The sequence below is a fragment of the Pantherophis guttatus genome, chromosome 5 (genome assembly GCF_059756535.1).
Source record: "Pantherophis guttatus breed Tessera chromosome 5, ASM5975653v1, whole genome shotgun sequence".
NCBI lineage: Eukaryota > Metazoa > Chordata > Lepidosauria > Squamata > Colubridae > Pantherophis > Pantherophis guttatus.
Window position 1 is genome coordinate 41751481 of NC_142067.1, and position 17706 is coordinate 41769186.

Here is a 17706-nt window from a genome sequence, read left to right on the forward strand (position 1 = left end):
GCTTGGTCATTTTATTGCCTACATTTTTAGTTTTTGCAAGGAGTAATATTTGGTGCTGGAAAGGAAAACATATCTAATATTTGTTAAAAATATCAAATATACCAATAAATTAAGCATACCAATAATACGTTCTTTATATTTAATTAAATCAGTTTTTAAAAATTGTACATTGATGTTTAAATGGGAAGCATATGCCAAGTCCCATTTGGAATTTGGAGATCCAGTTGTTAGCAGATACGTGAACATGGTACTATCTATCCCATTCACAAAATGGCTATCACAAAACATCATCATCCCTGATCCCCAACCCCAAATCGGATACCAAAAAAATGTGATTATGGTATTTATATACTGTAGTTGTTTAATCTAATACTTTATTGGCATCATTTATAGTTAAGATGAATTCGTATAGTACATTACAATATAAAGTATTTCTCTCTCCTACAAGGGCTGGAAAAATTGCAAAAATTCCTAAAGCAGGAAGAGATGAGAAAACAAACTGAAACTGAAAAGTTGCCACATTAAATTCTGTCTCATATTGGGTCGTTTATCCTGTCTACTTCTTCTATTAGATGTTCCCCTTAATCTGTAATTATAGAATAATTAATTTTTAAACATAATTTTCAATATTTCAGCTGAGGTAGTATTTTTAAGATATTTTTCACCAGATGAATTATTTCTCCTCATAACTAAGTTTATTCTATACAAATTATTATAGATGTTTTGGAAGCAAAAAAAGAAAACAAGAATTTTTAAAAATTGCAATTCTTTTTCCAAAACTGATGTTATTAATTTAACTAATATCTGAATATAGCAAAGTACAGATGAGAAGATTAACAGAATATATATATATATATTGATTTCAGACCCATATTATGCAGTAATGCAAATTAAATCTAGTAAATTAAATTGGCAATTAATAGTTAAAAAACTTTTTCATTTTTACACAATAAAAGCTTACACAACCTAACCATACTGGGATATACTGTACTAAATATTGTTGTAGCTATAAAATCAAATTTCATATTTAAGTAATTTGACAATGCATAATTTTAAAATTTTAAAATTGAATGCTACATTCTCATTGCTGTTTTCATGTAATTATTGGTCAAATAATATAGCCTCAACAATTATTTTGTTATGCCATTCACTGATTCATCCTTGGACTTACAAGATCAGTGTCAAGTATGCACTGCAGTTTAAAAAATACAAAATATTCTTACTACCTGCTCTTCTATAGCTACACATTTCAAGTAAATTATTTGTCTTATAACACATATGTGTTATTTAACCATATTAGGTGCAAATTCAAATAAATTCATTAACTTTAGTTAAGCCTGTGTACAATATTCAAGTGTAAAAATGGATACAGAGCATATTATATTGGACAATAAAGGATATTTTGAAAAGTAACATTTGTTTAATGAAAAATGCTGCATGGTATTTATGTACAAATGCTATTGCAGGAAAAAATTATCTTTTTCAGGTATTACGTACTCCATACCAATCATGGAGTTCACATAATTTCAGTGCTAACATAAGTTAATGGCTTACATTAGTTTTCTCACATTTCAAAACTGAATTAAAAGAAACCAAGCATTATATACACAAAGGCACAGACTCTTCTTCAAGTCAGCTATATTACAGTACAATGGAAATTATTCAATATTTTCCTTTCCAACATTTAGACCACAGCCATCTACAGAAGTTCCATTAATTGGGTATCAATACTATTCCACAATGAAAATCATATGTATTGTTTTAACATTAAATTTAACTAGAAAAAGTTGTTAAAAAGTATTTAATGAAAGATTTCCTAAATTTTTACTGAAATTTTTATAATCATTCTGCTGAAGATAACTGTCTCTTCCAACTCAGAAAAAACAAGCTTGCATTTTAAGTCACGTTATTTCTTAAGAAGTGTTTACAATTAAAGCAGAGCTGAAATGCTTTCAGAATGGCTGCTTCTAATGATTCACAAAATGTAAAAATCTAAAGATGAATGGAATAGTTATCAAGCTAAATATTTTTTGTTCGAAACTAAACTGAAGAAATAAAAATTTAAACCATATGTAATAAATGGCCTGTTAACAAAATATCCCAATTTAATAAAAGATATACAAATTCTTCATGACATATATTTGTTTTGCTCTCTTTCAAGTTTAGTTCTTCCAGCTCTCTGTAGTAATTACCATTACCAATAATGGCTTAGGCAAGATTTGCGATGAAATCTGGTTTTTTATTGAAACCTGTATTGGAGGTTTGTGCATATGCCAAAGTTGGAGCAGCTATAGAAGTCAGGCTTCATATTAGCATAAAGCTAATCTACTCCTAAAGCTTTAAGCTGCCGCTCAATCTCTTCATCTGAAATTGTAGCATTTTTTGATGTAGATGCAGACGGCATGCCTATCGCAGCTGAAGGAGCCTTTGCCATCTAATCAAAGAAAAATAATATGAAAAGTTTAATTTATGTAACCAAGATAACAGTCATCAATTGCAAGCATACATCCAAAAAGACTGCTATTACAAAGTGAATTAAAATGGGGGGGGGGGCATTTCTTCATACCTTTCCAGATATTTCAATTCCAATTTCATCAAGAACTTGGTTAACAATATCCTGGCTTTCTTGTTCTTCATCAGAATCATTGAAGATATCATCTAGGGTATCGTTGACTTGAAAAAGAAGTCAAAGCCAAGAGTTAGCATAGTAACTAGAGAACCTCAGCATAACTTTTCACTGTTATGTCACATAATCTTTAAAACGAATGTTGGGAATAAACTAAATGTTTCAGCTATTCCCATTTCCCCCTCTTGAATGGGCAGTGAAAGATTTCATTTCAATGTGCTGCATAAATCTTCCCCAGAATGTTGTCATTCTCTTCCAAGATGTTTATGAATATAGTAACTTCAATCAAAACTAGTTTAAAATTTATGAAATCAATTATATCAAAAGCCCAAAATAGAACTAAAAAAAAGGTTTAGCATAATATGAAAAAACAGCTTACTCATTTCTTCTGTCATTTCCATTTTCATGTTTTCTTTCTGGAAATTCTGCATAGTTTGCAGTGTCTTCTGTGGATCCATCTTTTTATTGACAGCCAGCATTGTCTACCAGAATACAGAGAAGGTCATTTCATATTCAAAAATATTGTAGTGTAATATTATATAAGGATCACACCAGCACTGCAGTTTTATATATTTAAAAGAAAAAAATTCATATCTTGTTTGTAATCCAAGTTTCAGCATCATAAAGAGTTGTTAGACGTAAGCTATCTGCAAACCAGATTTTAATAATAACTATTTCTAATTTTGATTTGGCTTGGTCTAACAATAAATTAGAACTACAGATTCACAAATTTGGAGTAGGCTAGTTAGAGCCACAAAGTTCAATATTTACTCGGTAGACAAATTCAGATTAAAATACACCTAACAAATGTCCATTTAAGCCTCTTACTCAGCAAAGGAGAACTTGCTTTCTCCTTAAGGAATTGACCTTACTGCTCTTATTGGCAGGAGGTTTTCCGAGCATCCATCTGGAATCTGCTGCCCTGAATTGAGGACTATCATTCCATATCCTCCTAGAAGGATGTTTGAGAACACGTCATGGCTTTTTTCCTTGTGACATCACTTCAGGCATATGAGAATGTTAGCATATTCCAATACACTAATCATTTGTCATGGCAAAACAATACATTTCCTTCCTTTTCATTTTTTTAAAAACATGATTTTGTTTCCAGACTCTGGACATCTTTATTGGCCTGATCACGTTTGTCATTTTTAAAGTGCTGGGCACAGTAATTAGGGTGCCCTAATAATATTACCTAATCAAATACTAGATTCATCAACCACCTCCTTTGTGTATTCTTTCTGGAGCAGAGAATTTCACTTTGATTGCAAACATTGTATTTAATTTTAATTATGGTTACTGAAATGAGCCAGCTTCAAACAATGGTTGATGGTAGGCTAGTTTCAAGTATGTATAAGAATAAACATTGTTTGTTCAGGAGCTGGAAAATGGTAGGTTTATGGATTGTTTATGTAATGCCAGCCCACAGTTAACAATTTTACATTAACAGATACATTGTGGCATGAGTCTTTACATAATATTTTATTATTTATTAGTCCAATTTATATGCCGCCCTTCTCCATAGACTCAGGGCGGCTTACAATGCATTATAGCAACAGCCTGCATACTTTTATGTATATACCTGCTTATTAGTGCTTTATATTTATATATATTTATATTTTGAATATAAAGGTCTTGCAAAATAACGGAACATCAAAAAGTCAGAAAAGTTTTAGATTTTTTTTAATTAGTTGCCATCTGAAACAAGGTCTTAAAGTTATTAGGCAATTTTATTCTGTACCACTTACCATATTTTTCACTCCATAAGACACACTTTTTTACCTCTCAAAAGTGGGTGGAAATGTCTGTGCATCTTATTTATTTATTAGTCATATTTCTATGCTGCCCACTCTCCTAGGACTCTGGGCGGCTTACACCAAAGACAGTATACTATATAGCATACTGCCCCCAACAATTGGGTCGTCATTTTATCCACCTCGGAAGGATGGAAGGTTGAGTCAACCTTGAGCCGGTGAGATTTGATCCGCTGATCTGCTGAGCTAGCAGTCAGCTGAAGTAGCTGCAGTACTGCACTCTAACCACTGCGCCACCTCGGCTCTTCAATGAATGAATGAATGGCAGGCAGCGATCCCTGCCACCTGGAACAGCTGATTGGCGTTATTCTGGGAGGCCGATCTAACTGCCGATCAGCTGCTCTGAGGCGAAGACATGGAAGAGGCAAGCTGTTTGTTGTTTGCTGCAAGGACGCAGCCAGATGATACCACATGGATGCTGGGATGCAGTTTTTTGTTTTGTTTTGTTTTGCTCCTCTAAACCTAGGTGCGTCTTATGGTCAGGAATGTCTTATGGAGCGAAAAATACGGTAATTCTAATCAACCAAAATGTTCTAGATCAACAGTTTTCAACTGTTGTGCCATGGTACATTTGTGTGCCATGAAAGGTCAGCTGGCATACTGCATCAGCAAGCCAAAATAAATGACAGGAAGTGCTGTGCTGTTGTCCTACTTCCATTATATCACAGTGGTAAATTGCTTCCATTTTTCCTTCTAGGTCCCATCAACCTGTGATGTCACAGGACCTCTGGTTTTGTGACCTAAAGTCCTAACTATAACATGTGAGCTCTGAGATGAAAAAGATTAAAACACACTGCACTATATTTTCAGACGGGTTTTTCCTAACTACCTGACTCCCAGTACTTGGGTTAGTTAGGATCAATTGCCTACCTTTGCTGTTGTTGACATTGCTCCTGCCATCTTCATCTGGGAATTCATCAGCTTTGTCTGAGTTGACATGGATGTAACTTTTGAACTAACAGCATAGGTTCGAGTTTTCTGTTTTCTCAACTGCACAAGTTGTTTTGCTAGAACCTTACAGGCTTCCTTGTTTCCTGTTTTAGCCATTTTCTTTATTTCCAATTCCTATTTATTGAAAACAAAGCTGATTTTAAACTTTATTTGCATTTGTATTTTATCGGTTATAATTATAATTAATATTATAATAGCCTAGTAATTGATTAATTTGTACTTGAAAACTTTAAAATAGAAAAATATCATTTTACAAATTGGTCTCTTACTGTGAACAATGAACTAGTTATTTGATACACTTACCAGTTGCTTTTCTTGTCTCTCCAAAGCTGCTCGATCTCTTCCTATAGCCCTCTGCGTACCTCTTAACTCCTTATTTTGTTCTTTAATTATATCTAAAACCCAAAACATTTACAGTTAATTCATAGACTTTGAAAACATGAATAAGACATTGATTTTCTAACAGTGAGAAGTATTCTTAGAGCTGGGTTGCTTTTCTTACTAATTACACAACGTCAACTATTTTTCTTAGATTTCCAGAAAGAAAAGAGACCAACTTCTTATCCAAGTTCTGGTCCCATTTGCTCTGGCATGAAATCTGTTCTATCTACATTTTTTAAAATCTTAATTTGCTGCAATTTAATGCTCACCAATCTCTAAAGGTTCAAATAGTCCTATGTACTCTTTCTGATAGATTGACAGAAAATTCAGTTGTGTGTAGTCATCATTATGACCCTGTCTTATATTTTTTTGAACTCTGAAATAAATGCTTGGTTTTATTGCTATGCGCTCAACAGCCCAATTAGGCTTATTATCAAGAGATGTCTTATTTTGGGGGGAACAGGGTAGATACATGATAATTCACATTGTCCAATATTCATATTTATTAACGGGAGCAAATAACATTATTGATGGAATAGAGAAAAAAGGGAAAGCAAAAAAGATACAGCATTCAATTTTTCAAAACTCCAGGAGACATCAACCAAAAAAAACCCCTCATAGGCATTGAGTAACATAAACTATCTTAAAAACTAAACAAATGCTGAAATAGCACTGCTATGACTAGTTTGTGAAATAGCATTAGGGCCAGACAGAATTCTGGGGGGGAGGGGGGAGTATTTAACAGAATGAGGTCAAGATTGAAAAAAAAAACCAAAAAACTATTGACTATTCCATGCCTCATGTACTTTACGAATTGCTATATGGACTCTTTTCATGACCAGATTGGATGGATAGATTTGACTTGACATAGCATTACTGTTATATCTAGCATTGTACACAAAGGACTTTAAAAATAATGACCCACACTCTAACTTGAGTCCAGAAGCCTATTGGCAACCAATGTAACCAATGTTGTTAAAACAAATTTCAAAGGAAGTTTTTTTCTAGCCTGGGAGGGTTATCCTCAAGGGATCTGGCTGTCAGATTTTGTAGCAGCTGCAACTTCTAGTTGCCTCCAATAACAGCCCTCCAATTGCTTCCAATTACAGTAGTCCAACTGACTGCTGAGCAAGGTATGAGTGTTGCCAGAAAACATATTCTAATGTTGTAGCATAAAAAAACCACGAAATTTATATTTTGATGAATTAAAACTGAACATTCAATGTATTGCCAATAATTTTCAGTACATTCAACTGAATAAAAAACCAATTAATTAAAAGAAAATCACTTATACAGTGATTTTTCTAATACAGGAAAGTTGTGTGTGTGTGTAGTGTATTGGTTTAAGTTTGAAATTATGAACAGCAACTAGCATGAATGTCCTGTTTTTACGTCTTCAGATTCAAAATTAACAAGAATGTTTTAAAAGATAAAATTTAAATTAGTAGAACTAATTTTCATACAATAAACCTTAATCAGAATAAGACAACTGACCATAAAACAGGCAAGCATAACTTCTCTTCCATTAAGATCGGTGAAATTTAAAAAATATCTTTGGCATATGCTCATATAAGTATTGACATCCTTTAAAAGTGAACATTAAAATTAATTTTAAAATTATATACATATCATTTGGTATTCAAATCAAGGAAGAGCATTTCACTAAATCTATCTATCCCAGGATACTTTAAAAAAAATGATATATTGAATTGAATACTTTATTTGGCTTAGTGTTATTAGACACTATTTGTCTCCAATGCAGCAGCTCTTGTGTATGTGTAAAATAAAAGAATAATGATAATAATACCAATAAAGGGAAATAAGATAATGATAAGTAATAATACTATAGCTATTATCATGGGGAGAAATACACATAGACATAAGACAGCAGAGCTGAGAATTAGGTGTTCAGCAGAGTAATGGCCCTAAGAAAAAACTGTCCCCATGTCTAGTTGTTTGGCTTGCAATGCCCTGTATCGCCATCCTATGGGGAGGAGTTGAAACAGTTTATGTCCAGGATGTAAGAGGCCAGCAGGTATCTTGTCATAATGCAATTCATATTCTGTTGTTGCTTAAGTACAACTTAATTACATATACAAATAATAATGCCAATGAAATCTTAACTATCTACATTTGTCTTAATTGGCTGGTATCTGTAAACAAGTATTTTTTTCACTAGAATAATCATACTATGTTGCAATAGATTAAAAAAGATTTAGATAAGAATAGTATTTCAGCAACAGTAATACTAACTCAGAATTATATATATAGTCCATTTTCCTTTCCATAAGATTGGGGGAAGGACGTTCTCAATTTTTACAGTTTTTATATATTGTAAATGAGGGAACAACATATATACATCCATCTCTGCATCTAGCATCTTAAAAAAAAGAACAAATGTAATACATTTCATAATTTTGTTGTAGCATGCCTATTGGCTATATTATAATCATTTCAGGAACCATCTTTTAGGAAAGGTTATCTCTTAAAGCTGCATTCTCCAAACTGGTACTGTTCAGAACTGCTGAACTGCAGTCTTGAAATTGTATATATAGTGTGGCTGCTGACTAAGTTTTCAATAACAAAATACTTTCCACTCTCTAGGTCCCACCTTAGTTGTTAATTTTGTGCATACCCCTGGCTATTTTGTGAAATCCTGGGTGGTTGAAACTACAGCTCCTAAATTTGATCACTTCTCTTGCTGAACCAGCTCTGTGAGGCAGAACAAATGCAATGGGTGGTGTGGGTAGGCAGACAAAGGCTGTATAAGTAACACATTTTTTTCCAATTGTTTTTTGCTAGAGTGTATGTAGAATGCTTTTTTTATCCACTCAAACATAATGAAATGCTGGAAAGAAATATTGTACAAGCGCTTCGAATTCTGTCAGTGAGAAGGCTAAATCTTTAAAATTAAATCGAAGTAGCACCAAATTTAGTGTAACTGACAAAAGAAAAATCAAACTGAAAAACTAACTAGTTTTGGCCATGGTTGTCAGAGTAAAAATCCTAGAAAAAAAAACCTTTCCCAATGCAGTTCAAATGGAGAGAACAATAGACAGTGGCTTGGAATGCTGCTAACTGCTCTGTTTTTAAGCAACCTACCTCTATTCTTAAACTTATCTCTACATGACTTGGAAGGGAAACTGATATTAAGGGATTGGAAGTCATTCTCTTCATACTGTTTTACCATATTTTTTACAATAGATTATTGGAAATAAATTATGTGAAGGGGACTGGAGCTGTTAATCTACCTCTTCATCAGCATAATATGATTATTATGGATAATTTTGAGAAATCAATCATTGACAAGATTATTGTCAGGAAATGGAATGACAGAAGAGACAACTAGAATATCAGTGGATAAAGTGTGAACTTGACTAAACAAGGAGCAAACTCATCATAGAAATAAGAGCTTCTTACTTCTCTGCATGCATTTCATCAGTGGACAATGACTCAGATGCGTCGTTTAGAAGGATCCATTTTCTTTTTGAAGTATTGGCAAGATCTGCCAACAGGCTGCTGTGAGGGCAACCTGAAGCAATATTTTGCTAATAAAATTACTCTCATTTGCTCAAATTTTGACTGCAGATGTGCAGAATCCATGTAAATAATATAAGTACAGACTTGCAATACTATCTGGAATTAATTTTACCCTACACATTGCATGGAGGTAGATGATATGCTGGGGAATGTCAGTGTTACCATTTTGGAACTCTGCTATGCTCTGCCTAGATCTGTGATGGCGAACCTACGGCACGCGTGCCAGACGTGGCACCTAGAACCCTCTCTGCTGGCATGTGCTCCATCACCTCAGGTCAGATCTCTGTGGTGTTTTTTCATGAGCTTCTGTTTCTCTGGAAACAACTAAACAAAAGCTCATGAAAGAAAAAAATATTACCTCTTGCTGTGCTGCTGGTGTTGGGAAGCTCCGCCTCCCGCCGGCTAGCTGGTCTTCAGGTCCGTGCATGGTTGAGCATGTCTGTGCATGTGCGCGCATGTCCAAACATGTCTGCACATACATATGCATGTTCACTTTTGTGCACACATGCATCTTTCTATTTGGGCAGGCACGCACATGCAGTTTGGGCAGTCGGTGTTTAAAAGGTTCGCCATCACTGGCCTAGATTATTATAAAGATGAGAGATCGGGTAATAGACTGGGTCATGAGGTTGTTGACATGTTGTTATGGAAATGGGTAATACCATCTGACTTGAAAGACACAGTGGTGTTTGTACTCTTGAAAAGGATTTTCCTAGACCCAGCTATGTAAATTAAATGTTATACAGTTTTTTGTTCTGGGTAAGATTGTTGAAAAGATGGTGACATTCACATATAAAACACCCTAAAGTAAATGGATCATTTCATTTTTAATCAGGTTCAGGCTTGGGCTTGGGTAGAAATAGCACTGATCATACTGGTGGACTTGAAGCTGGTTCCCAATGCAGTAAATGCATCCCTTCTGTGCTCTTAGGTGTACCAGCAGCACCTAGTACTAGCTTCTGGGCTACCTGAAGGCTTAGGCTCCACCCAGGCAAAATAGGATGGTTATTGATTCTAAAATCTACCAATTCTATGGTGATAATTTTAATAGATTTGTAACCTCCTGAAAGAAAAGGTTTGTTATTAATTATTATTGCTATTTATTATATTGTTGTTGTTGCTGTCCTATATGTCTTGAGCCAGGGTATTCAATCCTAAAAGAGATTGTGGAAAAACTGAAGAAGAGGTATTTTTCTCAGAATAGGCAACTCAGTCCACTACTAAGATAGGAAGAGGTTCTGCCTTAATTAACTCACTATAATTGAGATTGGCCATTCCTCCTGTAGTTTTCAAGATTTTGTATTTACCCCTATGGTTCTCTATTTAGGTAAATAAAGACCTCTGAAACAGTGATTCAGTTTAATGGAATCCATGTCATTATTGCTTCTTTGGTTATTGCCAATTACTTGGAACTTGGTAGTGTATTTTCCCCACTAACCAAGATGAATAGGAAAAACCTTAAGAAAGTTTCCTTTCTTAACAGGATGTGTAATGGTGAGGGAGAGACACAAAGGTGGACCTGGGGTCTATCCCCATTCTTATGGTATTGTGTGGAGTAATGAAAATCTGGGCTTTTGATGATTAAAATATATTACAAGAGTTCCATTGTTTTCATTATAATAAGCTTTATTCTGTGCTTGATTTTGTACTTTGCCTAGAGCTTCTAAAGTGAGACAGCTGATAAATCTTAAAAATAAATAAAAATGTTTAGGTTTTCGCCTACACCATTATGAATCCATATGGAATGTGCCAGTATATTAACTACATACTAAACACAGAAATATAACTTTCTTCCTATTTTTAGTTTGCAAATTAATGAATTATATGGATTAATTTATGATGCTATTATAGTAATTTTACTATGTAAATAACTGCAGTTACTTCTAAACAGATTGTTTTCTGAAATTAATGCAATATTAACCTAATATTTATGAGCAATTTTATTAGGATATGTTCATTTAGAAGTGCTATTGGAAACACATTTGTAACTGTCAATTAGAGGCAGTATTTTATTAACTATAAACATAGAGGATGTCACAATAGTGGCAATGATTTATTTTTAAACAAAGATTCTTTAAAAACCTTTGTTTAAACCTAGTGTTATCACTTGTTACACTTTGGCTGGAAACACAAAACTGTATATTTTTTGACTAAAAGAAAATCAAGCAACAGTCTGGGGGATTAGAAGCAGAGATTCAGCTTCTAAAGAAAATGAAGTTTTTAAATTATACAGCTGCCAGTCAATGATTACATTTATCTATTTCTTTGTAAAAAATAGTTTGTGGGGTTTCTTTTTATCCCTAAGGCCATTTCAAAGTAACATACAATAAAACCAAAATAATTCATTTGCAGCTGTTCAGGAGACAGACAATTTCTTTCTCTCCTACAGAAAAAAGGGCAGTCTTTTTCTATTAAAAATCCCATTTCTTTTGAAAATGAAATATTTCCAAAGTAAGTTCCATCTTGGTTTCACAATCTAAGGAAAAAGACAATCAATAATGATAGGAAGTGCTCCTGCTTCCCCCAAGCTAGATTGTGAAAAATGAATGAAGTATGAATTGTAGTCACAGATTTATTTTAAATATTATATTAATCCTCTTTGAAATATATTTTCCAGTAACATTTATAAAATAGTGCAAAATAAAATTATTTCAATAATAATGTGTAAATAGATATTGCTAGCTTGCAATGATTGAAATATAGTTTTAGGAATGATGGCATCCATCTTTCTCTACAAGAAACTTATTTTCCAAGACACAGTAACTTAATTTATTCAATTTAGCATGGCCATCTAACCCTGAAGACTCTGGGTCTTACAAAATCCATAAAAAGAATTAAAACAGTTAAAACAATTAAAAGACACATAAACAGGTGGCCTGTCATAAAACAATTAGAACAGGTACTACCAAATAAAGTAAGAGTTTTGAAAGCAACATATTCCACAATGAAAACAAACATGCCCAAACATTAAATCAATCACCTTAAAACCTGCAGTTCAATTTAATTTATATTAGTCAAGGTTAAACAAGGATTATCATGCTAACTTCTGTTTTTGGAAACTATAAAATCAATTGTAAACTACTGAAAACTGACTAGGTTTAGGTTAGGAAATCATGGTGATGGTTGGATCTTAAATGAGATTTAAGATCCATTTAAGATTAAATTAATTAGAACAAAAATAGTCTGTTTTTGATATGATCCTAAATCTGACACAAAGTTTTTATTATTCTATTAAAAGATGGAAACAACAAGATTTTATTAAATTGATATAGTAAAGAAACTATTATAAACAAATTCAGAGTGATCAGACAAAATTCATTAGAAACATATACCATATATATATTGTTCTTTTACCTAATATGAGGCAATGGGGAAAAAGGAGGCCACTCCTGGTCCTATTGGATCTCTCAGCAGCTTTTGATACCAAAACTGTGAGGAATAGGAGTTGGAGGCACTATTTCTCAGTGGATGGGGAAAGTTTCAATTTGATGGGGAAAGTGAGAGGTTAGGCTCTTGCCCCCCATACCAGGGATCTCAGAATAAATGGTTTTACTTCTTCTATCCTTCAACTAGTGGTAAGTTCAGGGCGTAGCATCATCAGAATATTTTTAACATCCAATATGATATCCAACATTTCAGTGGTGAGAAAAATAAGGTCCTGAACCTACTCAGAAAAAAACACATGTACATGTACAGGATATGTAGAATCTGGCTCACCAGTGCCTGTGAGAGGATCTAGATGCCTTGATGGACCACCACTTAAGCATGAGTCAGCAGTGTTCTGCAGCTACTAAAAAGTCAACACAGTTCTAGACTGCATCAACAGAAGTATAGCATTAAGATCACTAGAAGTGATAGTACTGCTCTATACTGCACTAGTGAAACCACATCTGGACACTGCACCCAATTCTGGTCACCATGATACAAAAGATGCTGAGGCTCTAGAAAGACAGCAGAGAAGAGCAATGAAGATAATAAGAGGTGGTTCACAGGCTAAATTATATATGAACAGCTAAGAGGTATGCTTAGCTGTATAAACAGCTAAGGTATGTTTAGTGTAACAAAGAGAAAGTTAGGGGAGATATGATAGAGGGCTTCCAATACTTGAAGGGCTATCATGGTCAAGAAAGGGCCAATTTATTCTCCAGACCTGAGGGAAGGACAAGAAGCAATGGGTAAAAGCTTGTCAGAGGGATATCAAAACTGGAAATAAGGAGGAATTTCTGGACAGAGAGAACGAATAATCAGTGGAACAGCTTTCCTCCCAGAATTGTGGGTGCTCCATCAATGGAGATTTTCAAGAATAGACTGGTCAACCATTTGTCCAGGATGGTATAAGATCTGCTGCCTTGAGAAGAGTGCTGGGCTATAAGACCTTTGAGGTCTCTTTCAGTCCTATGAGTCTATGTTCTATTCTACATACATTCTAAAATTAGTCTTATATATTTTGGGCAAATATACATCTGAACTGCTTCTTAATTTAGTTAGAAAAATATGTCTTAAGCAAATAAGTCTGGATGAGCCACAAATAAAACACATTAGACAAACAAACAAAGAATGTTATACAGTTATGGCACCTTATGAACCAAGTCACAACACATGTCAAGTTTCACTAATAATCTGGCCATAAGGACTGGGGTAAAAATTTTGGGGCCATCTGGGAGAAAAGCTTCATAGGCAGGGGCTGTGATAGAGGGTATCTCTCCTGCATCTACCTAGATGAAACTGTTTTACCCAACAGTCTCAGAGCATATTTTTCTTGACAGATCTGATGGGAAAGGAAGTGGTCTTGCAAGTAATATATTTGCAAGTAAAAAAAAGCAACAACCAAAAATAAAGATTCCTGCCTTGGGCAGGGTATTAGCCTAGAAGACCTCCAAGATCCATTATAGCCCTATAATTCTATGGTACAGAATTTATATTACCATCTTTGGATGAAGGAGAGATTCTGTTGATATTATATCTCAACTCCTGGAGAACAGACTGAATATGAAATTAAGAAGATACAATTGCTCATTGTATATTGAGACCTGTCAACCCCAGCATTATTTCTATATGGGCAAGCAATGCCAGGAAGAAAGTGATTTATGATTTAGAGGCTCTTCAGGACTTATGACTCATGCTTGATCAGGAAGTATGACAAGGGGACCTTTGTATAATTTTCATTGATACATTTTATGACTTTACATGCCACAGGAGGATGAACTATAACTTTTATCTTCATTATCACCCAATCATACAACCCAGTACACTTTATATGGCTACCTTTAAAGTATTAATTAAAATTGTAATCTTTTAAAAATGCAATGGCCTATATAATTCCTGACTTAAACCTGTACCTTACTTTTCACTATTTTTTGTTACTGATATGCTTTGGAGGAGGAGGAGTAATGTTATTTTTGTTTTTAACTGTATTGTTGTTTTAATTTTGTAATATTATAACTGCAAGTTTTTGAGAGTGAAGTTTACATTAAATATAAATTTAATTGGATTCTGTTTTATATTCAGTGGCCTTGAAACTTTGGAATTAACCTCATTCTTGCCAATTATTATGCCTTTTTAATTAGTTCTCATGAGAACAAAGACACAGCAATTTTACTTGGTATTCAGATTTTCTGCCCATTCATTCTTATTGATACTGTTATACTGTTATTACTTATATGTTTAATATTTGGTTTGGTTTGTATTCATAACTGTTTTGCATGTCAGAAGAATGCATAATATAGGACAGCTTTATCACCTGATTGGCCCAAATTTTAATAAGTAATCACAGAAATTTCTATTACCTGAAAAACTTATGTAGAAAACTTAAGTATTCTGTGAACCATTGATACTATCTGTACAGTGAATTCATGACAGCAAGAACATTAGTGGCATATAAAACAGAATCTGAAAAACACTGCCTCCCCTCCTTTCATTTTTACAATGACTACCTTTCAGAAGCCACATGAGTTTATCAATCATAGTTTGGATTTGTTTGTCAATGTCTTTTCCAGTAAAGTTAAATCTACAAGTTGAAAGTTTATCCTTAATAAGAATTCATACATTGTAAAATGGATGCTACTTTTTCACAACAATCTATTTTCAAATTAAATCAATATGAAAATTGTGAAAATTAGAAAACATAGAAATAGCCAAGGCACATACAAAATATTCAGCATTCAGTAAACACATTCTAAAGCTCCATCGCTATTGTAATTTAAGTCTCAGTTCACAATAACCATAAGACAGCAGCTTTTGTTTCAGTCATAATAAAATTGCCTTTTGTCCAGATATAAATTATCTGCTTCAAAGCAGTTCAAAACATTCCCCTGCAGTTATCTATTCTGTACAAGAGAAAAAAACTTATTTAAAATGCAGTGCCTTCTGCCTTTTGATCCTGTTATTGTTTGAGCTGTGATAACTATAAATAGCTTGTCAATGTGTGTGTGTGTGTGTGTGTGTGTGTGTGTGCGCGCCTTTGTGTGTTCTCTTCATATAAAAATATATGGAAGAAAATGAAGATATACTTTTTATTTTCCAAGAAATATATAGCAATGCTAATGAAAAAAAAAATTTTTGGAATACTAATTTGTCTTCTCCTGAAAAAGAAGTTTTTTTCAAGCTATTTGTTTCCTAACACTGGTGTGCCCTGAAAAGTTCCAAACTAAGGTTTTTGGTTTGTTAATTTCTAAAAAAAACCCTGCATGAGACACTATTTCCAAGATTAAAAAACCCTACTATTTGGACTATTTCTAGCAATGTTTTCAATTTGCTGTAAAAAGCAACTTTTAATATCTTACATCCTTTAAAATAATCCCTTTTTCCATTTGACCAGTTTAGTTTTCTGTAAAGTTTACTTAAAAGTACATACAACACTTATCTGCAAAAAAGTATAGCTTCCTCAAATTCCTTTAGATTTAAATTAGTTTCTCTATGTAATTTTTTTTCAGTCTAAACATATGGCTCAATTTCATTCGCTCAACAGGGTTTATACACAGTATAAAACAACTCTGAAAATTAAATAACCTGGTATGTTGTTTCTACTAATTCTACAAACTATTTCTCAACATACCTTTTGTAACAAGAGCCATTCCACTCCCACTCTACCTTTTTAACAATGCAAATGAACACCCCAAACCACCTGTATATATTTAAACCTAGTACAAGTCAAGCTGAAAGTGAGAAACATGTAGACCAAAAGGGCAAGGAATCCAACCCAAAAAGTATCATGACTACTATTTAACATCCAGGATATTTTGGCAATCACGGGGCTGAAGGGTGAAGGGGCAGGATGGACAGTCATAGGGGGGTGGTGGCTTAAACTAAGACATAATTTCGCCAAGAATCATATAGGTAAATGATAATAAAAAATGGGACAGTTTCGCCAGCAGCAATATTTGAACTAGATTTCTATCACTCCTATACTACAGAGCGTTGCCGTAGATCAAACTCGTTAAAATACAGCTGAATTCCCCAAAAGGTTTCGGGAAACCCTGGACCCTTGTAAGATAGAGGTACCTGTGCGCCTCTGACATCAGAAGTGGGCTACACAACCGAAGGGAGCTATAGGAAGGAGTACACCTTCGAGAAATTAAGGGAACCTCTGTTGCAAAAGGCGCGGCAACCCCACCAATAATAATAATAACAACAACATAAATAAATAAAACCAGGTTTCAACCTCACTCACCGTCCACCGTCTTCTTCTTGAAAAGCGAAGCCATGGCGAACACCGAAACCAGTCGAGCCGCCGGCCTCCTTCCTTATAGTTCTCAGGTGACCAGGAAGCTGCTTCAGCGCAGAGAGACGGAACGAGGAAAAACCCGCCTCCCTTTACTTCTGAAAGCGCCAAGGCCGCGGCGACTGGGAGCGAGCGAGCGAACGGCAGCGCTGGAGGTGGAGCCGGAGCCGGTGTAGGCTGGGAGGCGTTTCTGCTGCCGCGTTCGCTCCTCGCCTGCCTTTCCCAGGGCTGCGGCTTCAGCTGCGCGCAGTTTTTGGCGTGATAACAGCGCGCTGAGCGTCAGCTGGGCTGCTGCCGGGGCTGCTGTTGGTCCTCCAGAACTGTCGCCTCTTAAGGAGAAGCGCTAACCCGCTTCTTGTGCGAGCACAGCGTATTTGGGGGGGAAAAGCACCCTCCCTCATCCCTTTAACTTCATTCTCCGTCCTGAACATGAAATATGGCCGAAAAGCACATTCGCCTGACATTTTTTTTAAAAAAAATTTTTTACAAGGGAAGGAATGTAACAACCTATAAAACCAGGCTTGTTTATAATTTCTTGTAGAGCAATAGCTTGAAGATAGAAGAAGAAAAAAAAGCAAAAACCTTTAAAATTGATAAAATAGCAGCTGATAGATGATGGGTTCAAGAAACAACATTTCCAGATCCATGTTTACCAGAATTCATAATTATCCTGT

At 34.6% G+C, this 17706-nt stretch overlaps 1 protein-coding gene across 1 annotated transcript; it reads right to left on the minus strand.

Annotated features, from left to right (window-relative positions):
- Positions 1-125: 125 nt before the first annotated feature.
- On the minus strand, positions 126-17462 carry CHMP2B (charged multivesicular body protein 2B). Its single transcript, XM_034419672.3, has 6 exons — positions 16982-17462; positions 5695-5786; positions 5311-5505; positions 3006-3108; positions 2567-2673; positions 126-2434 (listed from the first exon to the last, which is right to left on the minus strand). Exons 1-6 carry the CDS (start codon positions 17013-17015, stop codon positions 2321-2323), a joined length of 645 nt encoding a protein of 214 aa, XP_034275563.1. The 5' UTR covers positions 17016-17462; the 3' UTR covers positions 126-2320.
- Positions 17463-17706: the final 244 nt, after the last annotated feature.

What these genes read in the sequence shown, in the direction of transcription:
- CHMP2B (XM_034419672.3), bottom strand. Translation starts at nt 17,015, where the DNA reads ATGGCTTCGCTTTTCAAGAAGAAGACGGTGGACG. An exon ending in GGAAATGACAGAAGAAATGA is followed by an intron (nt 2,674 to 3,005) that starts GTAAGCTGTTTT and finishes TTCTTTTTCAAG; the next exon opens with TCAACGATACCCTAGATGAT. An exon ending in GAATTGAAATATCTGGAAAG is followed by an intron (nt 2,435 to 2,566) that starts GTATGAAGAAAT and finishes TTCTTTGATTAG; the next exon opens with ATGGCAAAGGCTCCTTCAGC.